This window comes from Vigna radiata, chromosome 2 (assembly GCF_000741045.1).
Source record: "Vigna radiata var. radiata cultivar VC1973A chromosome 2, Vradiata_ver6, whole genome shotgun sequence".
Classification (NCBI taxonomy): Eukaryota; Viridiplantae; Streptophyta; class Magnoliopsida; order Fabales; family Fabaceae; genus Vigna; species Vigna radiata.
In genome coordinates this window covers 23,413,969-23,429,283 of record NC_028352.1, presented here as the reverse complement: position 1 = coordinate 23,429,283, position 15,315 = coordinate 23,413,969, and the positions used below count along the sequence as shown (strand labels likewise).

At 30.1% G+C, this 15,315-nt stretch overlaps 1 protein-coding gene across 1 annotated transcript; it reads right to left on the bottom strand.

Annotated features, from left to right (window-relative positions):
- Window positions 1-5,404: 5,404 nt before the first annotated feature.
- On the bottom strand, window positions 5,405-10,059 carry LOC106756662 (probable inactive receptor-like protein kinase At3g56050). Its single transcript, XM_014639169.2, has 9 exons — window positions 9,706-10,059; window positions 9,471-9,609; window positions 8,982-9,053; window positions 8,736-8,879; window positions 8,512-8,652; window positions 7,961-8,361; window positions 7,547-7,737; window positions 7,324-7,456; window positions 5,405-6,228 (listed from the first exon to the last, which is right to left on the bottom strand). Exons 1-9 carry the CDS (start codon window positions 9,809-9,811, stop codon window positions 5,636-5,638), a joined length of 1,920 nt encoding a protein of 639 aa, XP_014494655.1. The 5' UTR covers window positions 9,812-10,059; the 3' UTR covers window positions 5,405-5,635.
- Between the last annotated feature and the right edge of the window lie 5,256 nt (window positions 10,060-15,315).

Sequence of the window (15,315 nt, the reverse complement as noted above, 5' to 3'; positions counted from 1 at the left end):
CTTCAAACATAAACGTTTTCTTGGGGATGGAGTGCAATGTAAATGTCTTATTAAAACTTAATTCATGAATTTAATTCAATATATTTGGTGGATAGAAAAGTCTGGAGTTCAAAAATAAGTTGTTCATTGAAAGATGCCCTCTTCGTCCATAAAGTTATCTTAAACTACCCATTTATATCGTCCTTGCTACCACTTTCGTTTCTGCAACATGATTTTATTTTATGCACAAAAGTTGAATTTTATTCAATATACAAACCTGCCTAACACAAAAGTTGAAGATGCTTGCACATTTAAATTCACAAACCTACCTAACACTTATTTTATGAACAGAAACATCACAATCACTAATCAATGTAATTAAAACACCTTCATACAACCCAAATAACTTCAAAAAAGTGCAAAAAACTAAATGTTTATACATCAACATCAAAAGTTATATTATCCATGTCATATAGAATTGTACCATCTTTTTAAGGTTATCAACATAAAAATATAACTACAACATATTGAAGTACTCATTTCTTTGTTCTACCATCTGCTGTAAATGGAGTTCTCTTGGCCCTGCTCTTAATCCTTATTCGAGGTGCAACTTTCATTCGATCATACATTGTGTTTTTCTTGACTTCAGTTTGACCTTCACACCTTGAGGTTTGTTCGTGATGTTGAACCGGTGTGCTTTGTAATGGATCTTCATTTGCGCTAAACGACATATCATCAAAGTCTTGACCATTATCATCATTTTTCACTTCACTTGCACTAAACGGCTTACCATCAAAGTCTTCACCATTGTCATCATTGTCATCATTTTTGTCTTCCTTCAAAATACTCTTGAAATGAGCAATACTAGTTTTCATGCTCCCAATAACCCGCGTTTCTTCTTCTATAAAGCGAGCTAATTTGACCTTATCTACTCTATTTTGCTGGTTGAGTGGCACTTGATATTTGTCAACAACTTCTTTCACTATAGCATAAGAAAGCTCTTCTTTCGAAATCCCAACATCAACAACAACCTNANTAAGTTAACAATTTCNTTTTTATCAATNACAAAATATAATANANATTTANCCAACACATTGCTTAAATGANAAACTACTCANNNATCCCTTATTGAAAGCATTNTTTATGAACTTGTCACCGATATTCACATNAATCCAATTCAACAACCTTNGAAACTTTGATATCCTTGTACTGTACTTTGANTTGGATGTCACAAAATGATGACAAAACCATACCTGGAAAGGGTAAATAAAACAACATTGACACAATAAGTCATCACAAACCTTAACATATCAATCAAATTCATTACTNATTAAATACATAACATATACCTGCAAAAGGTATGCACATCCAGAAACATGAAAATGGCTTCTGCTTCTTTCATTCTTCATTGTTGTTGAAGCACTAGACAAACTTTCTATAAAGTACTCATAAACTACACTACCCCACTTGTAGTTACCCAGACAGCCCAAATCAGAAACAAGGTAAAAAATAATTGGAAAAACTAATCCACTACGAATGGGAAACAAAAATTCACTTATCCCAACCAATAAATATAAGCTGCAAAAGTGTTCTAATGGAAAATTATGATGTTCCTCTAACAAAAAGTCATAAACCATCTTAAGATCTACATTCCCATTAGGAAAGTAGTCCCTACAAACACTTTGATGACCAACTTTATTTAAATCAATTGCTTCACCTACAATAGGCAACCCTAAAGACAAACAAACATCAAGTTCAGAAAATTCTATAATTTTGTGACCAAAATAAAACCCTCCCATGTTATCAACCCACCTATCACATAAATCACCCAACACATTCCTACCTATCTTAATAGAATTCGGCAACAATAAAAACCAAGAAAAAATAGTCTTCTCAATAGAAGCCTTTTGTTCAGGATTCAGTCTTTAGTTCAAAGCACCAACCAATTGTGTCTTGCATGAATGTTTAAAAACTAACTGCATACCAAAAATTCGTAAGTATTCAAATACATAACAAAAACAAATGCATGCAAATGTAATACAACCACACATACCTTCTTCCTGGTATCAGAACATTCAGTCTTTTGACCAACTTCCTCCATTACACTACACCAAAAAAGGTCAACAAATATATTAAGAACATTATGCCGAAAATTAAATTCCACCCAAATTTAAACATATATTAAGGACAGGACATGGTAGATTCCTTCAAGCAATGCTAATAATTACACCACTCAATTCTGAAATTAGACAACTCAACTTCTTAAACAAACATATTNTGGGAAAGTGATGACCAATGCTAACAATTGATTTCAACTTCACTACAAAAATCCTTTTCATATAATGAACCTCAGAAACAACCAACCTAACAGTCAAAGATAACAGTCATACATACGTTACTAGATTAACAAGATTGAAGCCTTTTTGGCATTACATTTTGCAGTCCATTCCAAAATTTTATAAAGTTGCAGATGCTGGCTAAATTAGTATCCTATATTAACAAACAATAAAGTCGACTATTTTGTCATCTATTGTTGATAGCGAGTTCGAAGCACACAAGTTCATCTCAGACAAAGTATCCAACAATAATAGAAGAGTTATGCTATCAATTCAAAAACCAGAGAAAATATGTAATCTCAAGTTTCATACTTAGTACATAATTTTCAAAAACCAGAACCTAAATACAAATGATGTCACGGAGAGAAAGTAATATTTGGTTTTAATAATTGAATTTGTAAATGATTCAACTGTTAAAACTCTTTTTATACCATTTAGTTTACGTGTATTTGTCGTTAGTATTACATATTTTAGTTAAATAAAATGAAAGTAAAAAAATCATACAGTGAAGAACTGTTTTTTTTTCCTCAACAAAAATTGATGAAACCACGTACTTTGTGAGTTAGATATAGATTTTTAATAAAATACATTTATTATTTTGACCTTTTCAAAAGATGGGTTTTCTGGGTTATACTTAAACTGGTTAAAAAGTTTTGTGTATTCATTCCTAATTTGAACTCAAACATTTCTTTTTACTGTTTTAAAATAGGAAAATGATACTTTGTATGTATTTACTTGTTCGACCCAAATGCAGAACGAAATCGACGAGATAAGTTATCTTCAACACATACAAGAAGCTCAAAACAGAGCAACAAGCTCACATAAGTTCATATAGTACAACCAACACCTACCTCGCCAAAGGCAGGGTAAGACGGTCACGGTGCCACAGCCTCTAGGTCGTCGACGATGGAAACAGCACGACTGACGCTGGAAGAGACTCGAAGAATGACCGGTGGGAAGAGACGCGAAGTTGATCGGTGGGAAGACACGCGAAGATGATCGGAGCTTGTGGGTGGTCCTCCGATGCCGGTTAAACGGCGACGAACGACGGTGTGGCAACGTCAAGAAGCTTTGATGGTTGGGAGGGAGGGAGACTTTCTCTCTCTAGGGTTTGGTCCAAAATCTGAAATCTGAGAAATGAAATGTGAATTCAAATGTTACATTGTCCTCTCTGTCAGACACTAATCCACGTCATTTAAATTTTTTTTTTATTCAAAATGTTGAACCAATGACACGCTGACACGTAGTGGGTGTCAAAAATTTGTCAAATCTCGTTTGTCAAAGTATCATTTTCCCCAAATTAATCTCAAATATTTTCTTCCCCACTTATCTTCCAAAATTGTGATCACTAATTTAATTCTAAAAAGATTTCATTTATCACAAAATTAGTTCATAACAAACCATTTCATCAACATTTTGTGGTCCATTTTAAATTGAGGAGGGAGGGGTTTAGTAATAAAAAAAATAAATAAATCTTTGAAAGATTAAAAGAGTGACCATATCTAAGATGAAGTACCATAGTTTTAAAATTTGAGACTGGTAGTTAGGATTTTTTTTTTTTTAGAAAATTTATACAGTTGTAGAAAACAAAATTGAAGACTTATTCTTTATTTCTTTTGTTAAGCATATATATATATATATATATATATATATATATATATATATAAAAGAAAGACAGAATCCCACTTGAGAGAAGATGTTTTTTTGAAAGTATGGCAAAGTCTGCTATGCATGAACAAGTGGAGAATGAGTCGCTTATTTTAAAAGATTGCTTCTTTGTTCAGTGTGTCTGGACAAAGGTGAATTCTAATTTACCTCCTCACTTCTTTAATTGTAAAAGAATGTCTGCGTTACTTCTCTACATGACAGAGCATCGTGGGGCATATTGTTTCCTATTCATGTCACTGTAACATGGAAACCAAGGAATCTTGTTTTTTTGTACTGAAAATTCTGATATCTTGGCTATCCAAAAAGCTATCGAGTCTTGCTACGATCACATCAAAATTAAAGATATTTAGATGTATATCTTTTTTCAATTTTTCTAGATATCTTTCAATAACAAATTTATGAAAAAAGTGTTAGATTTTAAAACGGACACTATCTTATGATCTCAATATATTTAGAGATGTAATGAAATTATACATGAATCTAAGAGTCTAAACGTAGCCTATCTGAACATTTTAATTAAAAACTTCGGAGTAGATGTCATATAAATAAATGACAATAAGATTGTTCCACTTTATAAATTCATTACAGCATCGAGGGTAATAAGAGAAAATTTCCCAGAGATAAACTATCACAATTTAAGCTCTAAATAAGAAATTTTCAAAATCCATGATGTCAGTTAATAAAAAAAATTCAAATTTCGGTTCACCTATATATATACTCTTCCTCAATTAAAGTTAGCAATGATATTGACACCATCATCTTTCTTATTCTAAATTTGTATACAGTTTCTTTCGTGGTTGAAAAATTGTAGCATGATGACAAATGCATAGGTTAAGGTCAAGTATGTTTTTATCTTCAATAACAGCTGTCTTATAGCAAAAGGAACACTGTTTCCAAGCCATCTCGAACCAGTCATTCATGCAGCTGACATTGAAATTTTCAGCTACCCATTATTCTATTTAGCAGGCTACAGCTCGGAAATTTGTACTTTGTAGGTGTCATTTGCTACCAAACTTTCCTCATACTTCATCATAGAATATTAACAAAAAAACCAATAGACTTTGACCTTGTCCACCAATGTTATCAAAACTTCAACTATCACAAACTTATTCTTCACATGTAACTGTCATCACATGTAATCAACACACATGGGTAGGATTATGATTATTAACATTTTTATATCATGACTTAAAAATTAATAATTGAATCCTTATTCATATTTTCTAATAAAATATCATTTTGTCAGCTATATGACATTATATTAACCATTTTTCTGATCAGAACAAATTAGTTTATATTGTTTATGAAAATAGAAAATATGGAAGCAGGGAGAGAAATGAGCAATGGTTGTAACTGATAAGAAATATAACTGAAAACATTTGTAAATCACCAAATAAACAAACTGCGAATATGAAATTAACTGATATTTGAAGCTTTTTTTGTTAGTTTAATTCCATAAACCATAACCAAACAAAGCACCCAAAGAAAGAAAAAATCACATTTTTATCTCTCCCTTATGTACATGTGATTTGCCACTCTTCTATGATGAAACACGGGATGTATTAATGTACAGGTGAATACAATTTTGTGCCTTCACCGATTGAAAAAGGATGAAGATAAGAACTTCATACTTACAACCTGATTAACCGATTTCAGTTTCCATTTACCGAGGCAATCTCAAGCTCCGCCCACCAAAGTGGAGAAAGTTTTGGAACAGCTGCCTCGGGTGTTATTTTTGTTATCTCTCTTAATCTCACACAAATTTCTTTCATAGTTGGTCTTTGCTTTGGATCAGGGTGGACACAAGATTTGATCAAAGCATCAACTTGTTCCAGCTGTTCTTGTTGGAAGGACGCCAGAGATGGATCCACCATTTCTTCGAGGGGTTGATCCCCATGTAAATATTGTGAAGCCCAGTCATCAAGTGAGCCATCATTGTCCACTGAATAAGGGAGCCTGCCTGACACCATTTCAAATAATATAACACCAAAACTGTAAATGTTACTTGCTGGGGTCATGTCAGGGTGTTGTCTAGCAGAAGATTTCATCACAGCTGAAGCTATTTCAGTTAAGAAACTCAAATCAGAGATTTTGGCAGCACAATCATCCGTGAGTTGAACCGCTGAAGAATTCAGGTTGCCAATAACCAAAGGAGGCTCCAACTGGTGCACATGTTGTAGGCAGTAAGCCATGCCCATGGCAACTCTGAGTCTTGTTTCCCAATCCAAGTGCTCAGCTTCTTTTACTGGAATTCACAGGAATAACAAATACATCAGCCAGTTTCGTACTCCAAAACCAATAGAATATGCCAAAATGAAGTCCATAAAAGAAACTATTCTTGCTTCTGAAAGAGAAGTAAACTCGAGGAGTAGAGACTAGAGAGACAGAAAGCAAATAAATAACTAAGTATTGTTAGCTCAATTCCCCACAGAAATATTTCAAAACCTAAACCTATTTACAGGGTTACTAATCTAGCAGCTTATATTAGCCTACTTTACACCGACAGTGTTCTGATCACTCCTAGAAAATAGAAGGGTGGGGACGTGATAAGCATTACAAAATACATTGGTTAACATTTACAGTTTCTTATGCTTGGGCTTTCTTGATAGACAAATGAGGAAGGATGGAAGGGTGACTTTATTTGGTTGAGGAAGCAAAGAAAAAAAAGAAAGAAACTAACAAGCTATGTTGTAAGATTCCTTGTTTAGTTTTTCATTTTTACTTTATATTTAATTAAATACATTATACAAAATGTCAAAATACTTTATTTTTTATTTATTTTAATTTTATAAATAAGTAAATATTCAATTTTATTGCATACATGTTTTTCTTCTTCTTTTTTTCTTTGTTTTCAACCTCTCAATTTCTTTCCTTGTAGTATACAGAGCATAAGTTCTAAGCTGTTACATGCTATAGCAAAACACAAAATAGGTTATGACTTATAGACCAAAGCAACTTTATTATTATATAATAATATCCATGTTGAGCCAGAGAAAATGCCTAACTGAGGGGCAAACCCATGTGTCATTGTCCATTTATGTCTATCTATTGATATCAATCTAATGTGTCAGAGTTTTGTCAGTATTGAATGATCAGAAGAATTTCTATAGAAATTATCAGACTGAGAGGATACTAGTCCTAATTTAACCAACTACGGGGTAACATCAGATTAGAGCACAAGAGGACAACCTTCTATCAACTGAATGTATGAAGTATCAACAGATGAAAACTTTTTAAACAGAATGTCGAAGTATGTAAAACCAAAATGGTCATAGATAGGGATGCTCAACCATTAATTTACTTTCTATGTAATAATAAGACCAAAATGATAGGTACTCACTGTGCAAATGCTCAAAGAGTGTTCCATTTGGGGCGTACTCAAAAACCATCATTCTGGTGAAAGGCTCGTCTTCTTCACAATGTCCAAGAAGATTTACAAAATTCTTGTGGTTCACTTTTGATAATGTATCTATCTGAAACAGCAATTACTTAAAATATCAGTTAGGATAGCAGCTTAGTTGCAAGTTTACAAATAATTTCGTTTAACTTTTAAGGTGGCGTACCTTCTTCCTAAACTGGGCTTCTAAAGTCTTTGACCAATCTTTTGATGATGTCGCTGCAACAGAGGCCACGGCTATTTCAACACCAGTGGATAAAGTCCCTTTGTACACTGTACCAATGGAAGAAGTGCCAATTACATTACTAAAATCTTCACATGCTGCTTCAAGCTCTGATCTCTTCAGCTTTGGCACACCTGAAAATGTTGAAATGTGTCATTCATGTAAAGAGGCAGAAATAGTATACATAAATAACATTCAAGCCAGATCTATTAGATGACTGAGGAAAAATTGAGAAGTTAAGTATTTCTTTTTTCTCTCGGTGATATTTCATGACTCATGAATTAGTGGTTGTGTGCAAGTTATCTACTGTTTTCAGTCATTGCTCCACATCACTATTTATAAACAGCTAAGATTCACCTGTTATGAATGCCTTCTGAAGCTGCCCACTTAATCCTGTCGCCCAAGGTTTTACAGTAGCTACCTTGTTTGTTTTGCAGAGATATATGCCAATGATTGAAATGACAAGAAATACAACACCACCTATAACTCCAGCCAAAATAGCAACAAGATTGCTATCTGATGAGCCACTTGCAGATGGTGGTGTAGAGCGCGGTTCAGACAGAGAAGGAGAAGGAGAAGCAGAATCATTTCGATCAGTGAAAGCTGGCTCCTCAACCGGTGGTGGTGTTGCTGGGGCAGGTGAGGGAGCTGAAGAAGATGGAGGAGGACTATCAGGAAAATTAGCAGCACGGTTAAAAGGACTATCACGAGAAGATTGCAGTAGCCTCCTTAAACCTTTCTTATTTTTGCCAATGGGCCTTCACAAAAAAGAATGATAGAGTAAGGTTGCGAAATAGAATGGACACAACCTGAATACATAGAACCAGTGAACCAGAAATACATGAAAGAATGTCGTGGATTATAACTCTAAACTAGAGATGAGCCCTTTTGAAAGCTTAATGACATACCGTTTGATGAATCTTCTTGTACAAGCTGGCACTTTTGCTGCCAGACTCAGTTGTCTTTCATCTACTTGATATTCAGAAATCAACATCAATTTATTAATTTCAGGAGAGAAACCACAGAGATGTTCATTGTTGTCCAACAAACTGCAATAAGAAGAAACTAAGAACAAAGTAGGAAAATAAGTTTAAAAAATGAGATTTGAAATGTTCAGAGAGCTTTATCCTACAGGATTGTTAGCGAAATATTATTCCCAAGATCTGTGGGTAGATGTCCACTGAAGTTGTTGTAGCCCAAATCCAAAACCTCCAATTCATTCAAGTGTGCAATTCCTTCAGGGATGATTCCATAAAAAGAGTTGTTCCGCAAAATTCTGCAACATGTTCATCATACGATTACTAGACAGTTGAAAACATTTGAAAACTGAACTTGTTAAGGAATTAGTTGCAGCAAACAACAAAAATTGAAGACTTACATGGACTTTATGTGAACAAGGTTCGCGAGCTCAGGTACCAGATTTCCTTCAAGACAAAGGTCTTTCAAATTCCTGCCAAACAAAATATATTCTATAGATCAGAATACTGCCAATTCTATCTAACCAACAATGTTAACAACAGTCATTTTTATTGAACAGGAAACTGGTCTTAAAATTTTGTAAGGACAATATCAAGCTTCTATGGATCAGTTGATTCAAGACCAGGGTACATTTCGATTGAGGAGATGTTAGACTACAATAAAAAAAGCATGATAGATTTTTATAGCAGTCTAAAAAAATCACGAATCAAATAGTTTTGCTAATAACAAAGAAAAATAAAGTATAAATTTGAAACTCGGGTTCCTGATCTGAGGACCCAAATGAATAAAATTAAAAAAAAAAATATTCTTTCTGTGGCCATAAATTAAATTGAAAAGAAAAATACATAAATTCAATTTCTCAAAAACAGATCACAAAATCAGAACTTACAAGACTACCACCCTTCCAGCAGAGCACTCAACTCCAAACCAATTACAATGGTTAACTGCTACTTCATCGTTGACCCAATTTGACAAAGCACCAAAAGGGTCTCTTACTATTCCCTGCTTGAACTTCAGAAGAGCTTTACCTGCACATAGAACTCACTTCTCAGCTTTATTTTCCCCTCAGATATACACAAATAACTTCACTAAATAGAAAATTCCACAAAGCAAAAGCTCAATACCTTCTTCATTCAAAGAGCAACCGTAACTAAAGTTCTGAAACAACAAACAGAACGCCAGAAGGAACAGAGGATCCCTGAAGCAGCTGGGTTTCAAGTTTTTGTTCATTCTTGCTGCGTGCAAACGTCAACTGGGGCAAAATAAGCACGATCCAGATTGAATTTTTCTTCAAAGAAACGAAATTGAAGGAAGTTGATTCCCAAAAGGACCAGTCTTCGAAAGTACAGAAAGATGTGAAATTTCTAAAACATTGTCATATATGGCAAAGGGGTGAATCTCCAAACCATGTTCTTAGACCAAGGAAACCAGTTTGGACTCATACAACACATTACAAAAATATTTGAAAACGCGTTCCCTCACAATAGAATTTTCCATTTATATTATTTTTATATTATTAAAAATACTTCCAAATCTAAACGCAACTTCAACACCCATCCTATAAAAAAAAAATTGTCACCAACACGCACGTTATTCACCCTGTAATAAAATTGTATTTCCAAAATAATACTATATATAAACTATTGGTTTATTTGCAGTTAGTGTAACAAAGTACAATATAGAAAAAATATGATAAGTATGTTTTTCTTTTAAGTTATTGTAAAAGTTAATCTAACTATTAAGTATATTCTTATTTTATTAACTACTGATGAAAATGGTCCATATAATTTCAAGGCATAAACTATTATTCGATCTCATGATAAAACATAATGTAAAAGTTTTAAATATTAATTGATCTGGAAAGGAAAACAAATTATGATCAGCAACCTGCGACATTAAAAATTGTACAGCATGGAATAGGTCAAAAGATGAGAGTTGCCACCGACTAAGTGGGGACGAGGAACAGTGCAGAGTGGTGATCAGTATGAAGATAATAACAGCTATCAGAATTACTATATCCATAGCTGTAACCAAATTCCTTTTTAACTTTATTATTGCGTGTTTATCATAATTAATGCACATAGTTAAACTATTAATTATTTCAAAAGTCAAACTGCTTAAATCACTTAAAATTATTTTGTGATCAATACCATATTACATTAAATTCAAACAGACAATATCAGTAAACTTCTAATGATGTAATAAAGGAAAACATAAATACTAAAATGACAAAAACTACACTATTTTTTAAATATTAGATGAAAAAGAGTCAGGGTTTCGGTTCTGAAATACCAGGAAGCTTTACATAAAAAGACTTTTTTACGTTGTTCTTTAAATATCTATACTTCTTAGAATTAATACATTCATAACAAATGTTATGCGTATTTAATAATTTTAGAGGTGATTTCGATTTTTTCTCGTCTTTCTAAAAATGGTCTAAGACGGTAAAACTTATAGAGGTGATTTTGAATTTTCTTGTCTTTCTAAAACTGGTTTAAGACTATAAAACTATTATTAGTTGAATGATCATTAGATTCGCTTAATTCGAAATCTATTCTAAATTCTATAAATTAGTGTAATAGGTTGATAACATATATGTATTTATTATTGAATGTTTGTGTGTTTTTTGTTGACTTTGATTTCTACAGTATTTCGTAAAAAATGAATGGTAATCAAATTGATAACCTCGTATACATTAAGTGAAATCGAAAAAATTATTGTTGTATATATTTTGAATCAAAATACATTTTTTTTTTCTTTTGGGTGATGATATGAGATGAGACAAGTGTTTTGCAGGTAAACATACGCCGCTGACTTAGGTATTTTCTGATAATATCAATTTCTAGGGTTTCTATCTACCTCTTTGAGACTTGGTAAAACATTCAATGACCAATTTTTTAATAATTGATAATGTATTTTTTTATGATAAAATCTTAGTGATTAAAAAAAAAAACAAAGAAAAAACGAAGCATCTTTCTTTATTCTGTTTGCCTTTTTCTGTATGAGCCATCTTTCTCTCTCTTTTTTATATTCTTCATTCAAAAATGTCTTATATATGTCATATGGGAATAATATATATGATAAGATATGCGTATTATAGGTTCCACAAGAGAGAAGAGAAAATAAAACTTGAATTGAAAAGTGTTTTTTTTTTTTATTTCTTAAAGTCATATTCTGTCTTCAATCAAATACAAAATAACTATTTATTCCCAATTTGGTAATCAAAACATGTGATTAGGGTTACATTAAATGTTAGAATTAATTGTACTGTACTAACAACTATAATAAATGTGCACACCTTTTAAATTGGATGAGAATTGTGAATTATTTGATTAAATACAATATTATCGTAAAATATTTTTTATTATTTTTGTGTTAAATGAATGTTAATATGTATGGGTTGATTTAATAAAATTATATTGTTTTATTATATTTTTCTAAAAAGTAAACCTTTTATCTCATACAAGTTAGACAAAAGTAAGCGAATTAAGTTTGTAAAGGATGATATATATGTAAATATTTGAGATTTTCTGATAAAGAGAGGGTCTAATTGAATTATTTGGATAAGTATTTATTTAATAATTTTTATTATATGCGAGTTTGTGGCGTAATATTGATAGAAAATGATAGAAAAAATTTAAAAACAACTTATTTGAGGAAAGTTCACTAAAAGAAATGTATAAATGATTACAAGGTGATAATTATTCTAGAACCTGTTTTTTATGGATTGTAAAAAAAAACATTTAAAGTTAATGAAGAGTTAATGTTTTAATTAAAGTTTATAATGATATAAATAGAAAAGTAAACATTTTTCATTTTTGTTTATAAATTTTTATTTTTTTAAAACAAAATTTTATAACTTCTTTTTAATATTTTGGAACCACATTATATTCCCAAAGACTATAACAATTTTAAAAATGTAGAAATGGCCTGCAGGTTAGATTAAAAATTTCAACTCACCAACCTGTTCGGGTTAGACTTATCAGTGTATCAAAATAGTAGGCTAAGGACAGATCGGGATAGATTAAATTAAAATTTAATTTCTTTTAATTTTTAAATTAAAGATTTAAATATTAACTCTTTTACATTATATTTTGTTAAATATAAATATATAATAACATTACAATTAAATTTTAATTACTAATTATAATAGAATAATTTAACATGTTAATATTCAATTAAAAACATTAATTAATCAAATAAATATTTAAATATGTTTATACAATTTAATATGTTTTTAATATTTATTTGTATATATAAACAAAATCTATAAGTAGTTCTTTTTTTAAATATGAAATTGAAAAAAATGTAACAAAAATAAAGATAAAAATTTTAAGAATAATAAGAAACAGAGATAAAAAAAAATAGCAAAACAACTTATTAGCTTCTTGGTATTTCATTTGCAAAATAGATTATAATTTATGACCCATTTTTTTGTTATGGTGAGTGTCCAATCCGTCTTTAAATCAATGGCGATTTGAAAAAATGACCAGATATTAAATGTAACATGATCATCTAAATTATAGTTTTATCGGATAATACATTATCATTTTAATTGTAGTTTGATCAGATGATACATGGTTATCTTAATAGTAGATTAATTTAACCATTCATATATATTATCAATAAAATCTTTCATTTCTTACTTATCCAACTGGATTACATATTTCTAAAGCCATTATGTCTAATTAACTTTTTTAATGAAGTAACACCTAAACATTAATTATTCAAAATTTTCACTATATTTTCGTTTTTTATTTTTATAATCAGACTTAGACACATGAATATAGTAAAATACTTACCACCACAATAATGTATAAGAATTATATATATACATGATCAAAATAGATTTGTGCATGTGTCAGGAATAATATATTATATTTTAAATATATATGAGATATAAAAAAAATCATTAAATGGGCAGAAAATGATTTCTTATTAAAAGTGTTTGAAATTTGGAATATGAAAGGATAATAATAATAATATAATTTTCCAACTATTTAGTTCACGACAATAATAATAATAGAATAAGTATTTAAAAATTGTGATGGGGACAAAAAAGTGGGCGGTTGTTGGGCTTTCGCTTTTTGTGATCATGCACTTGTGTTTAAAAATAAAAAGATGCTGAGTCTTACGGATATCAAGAAAAAAAATTAAAATAAGAAAAACATTAAAAGAAAGACAATGATATATCTTAACAATTTCTTTTAATAATTTTTTAATAATAATTTATGAATCACTGTTATATTGTTCATATATTTAAAATGAATTAATTACAGTAAAAATAGTGTAAAAACAATTATTAAAAAAACATTTTCCTATACAAGAAATCACATTGATTTCCGGAAGATTATCACCATAGTCACGTTGCTGACATCGGCTTTTATTTTTCTCTCTCCTTTCTCAAGTCTGTCGTCAAAATCCATGGGCAAGTGTTCAATCTCTTTCTCAATATAGCCAAAATACAATATTGTCTGAAAATTCAATGCAAATTTCCTCTAGTATTAATAATTAATAGAAAAGGTTAGTGACTTCTAATATTTAAAATGTTTCAGTTATATCTGAACATCCCTTCATCATGATCACAACAGTTTCCATTAACAAGTTGACCATAACTAAATAAACTGGCTTGTAAAATTCTTCCAAGAAGATGAGACTGACTGCCAGAACAGAAATGAAATTAAAATTAATGTGTCATTCACATTACACATAAGGTAAAATCTTATGCTTTTGCAATATACTAGAGCATGACTACATCAGCAAAATTAATTTCCCATCTCATATTAGAGTCTAATCCTATTAAGAAAATTATTTTTTAAAGATATTGAAAAACAGGAACAGTTGGTGAAAAAACAGAAAAACGGGTAAAATACGAAGTTGTATTAGCATCAGGTTAACAGGCCCACGGTATGTTACTGCTGAATTAAAACTTCATGCTTTATTGAACTCTTGTATTTTTTTTAGCTAAAATAATTTATTCTATAAATATATATTTAAATCGATAATTAACTGAATTCAGTTAATAGAAAAATCATATATTAGAGACAAAGATCACATATTTCTATAAATTAAAAAATAACTTTTTAGTTTTTAATAAAAAATTAAAATCAAGTTTGATCAATATAAGGATTAAAGACACGTTTATTTTTATAAATGTATATTAGATACTTGTTTTTTCTGGCATGCTGAATGACGGTCCTATCCCAGGCCGGTTTTCTTGTCTTTGGTTTTGGGCTGTTTTTTTTCAATAAAAGGTTACATTTTTAATATAGAAATTTAATTTCTCTTAATATATTTTTTAATTTGTTAATATTTAAAAGTGATTTTTAATAGCTATTATGTGCATTTATTGAAAAAGTAATATTGATATGTAATCAATCTTAAAGAAGTTATTAAAAAAAAAATTAGCGTTTAGAACAAAAAATAAATGATAAAAATATAATTATATATTAATGTTAATTATTTTAATAAACAATATATGATAATTATTCAAGATCAAACGCACATTTAGTTATAATAATAATTAACAGATATCATTATTTGTACTAAAATTATACTTTTTTTTCTTATTGTACTAAATTGTTTATCTTCTTTTAAATATACATTAAATAAATCTAAAATTAACTATAGTCATTAATTTATAAAGAATTATTACTTGTTATATATATATATATATATATATATATATATATATATATATATATATATATATATATATATATATATATATATAT

Excerpts from the sequence above, each read along its gene's own strand:
- LOC106756662 (XM_014639169.2), bottom strand. The coding sequence starts at position 9,811 with ATGAACAAAAACTTGAAACCCAGCTGCTTCAGGGATCCTCTGTTCCTT. Across the intron at positions 9,054-9,470 it reads GCTGGAAGGGTGGTAGTCTT|GAATTTGAAAGACCTTTGTC; the intron begins GTAAGTTCTGAT and ends TTTGTTTGGCAG. Across the intron at positions 6,229-7,323 it reads ACTCTTTGAGCATTTGCACA|TAAAAGAAGCTGAGCACTTG; the intron begins GTGAGTACCTAT and ends TGTGAATTCCAG.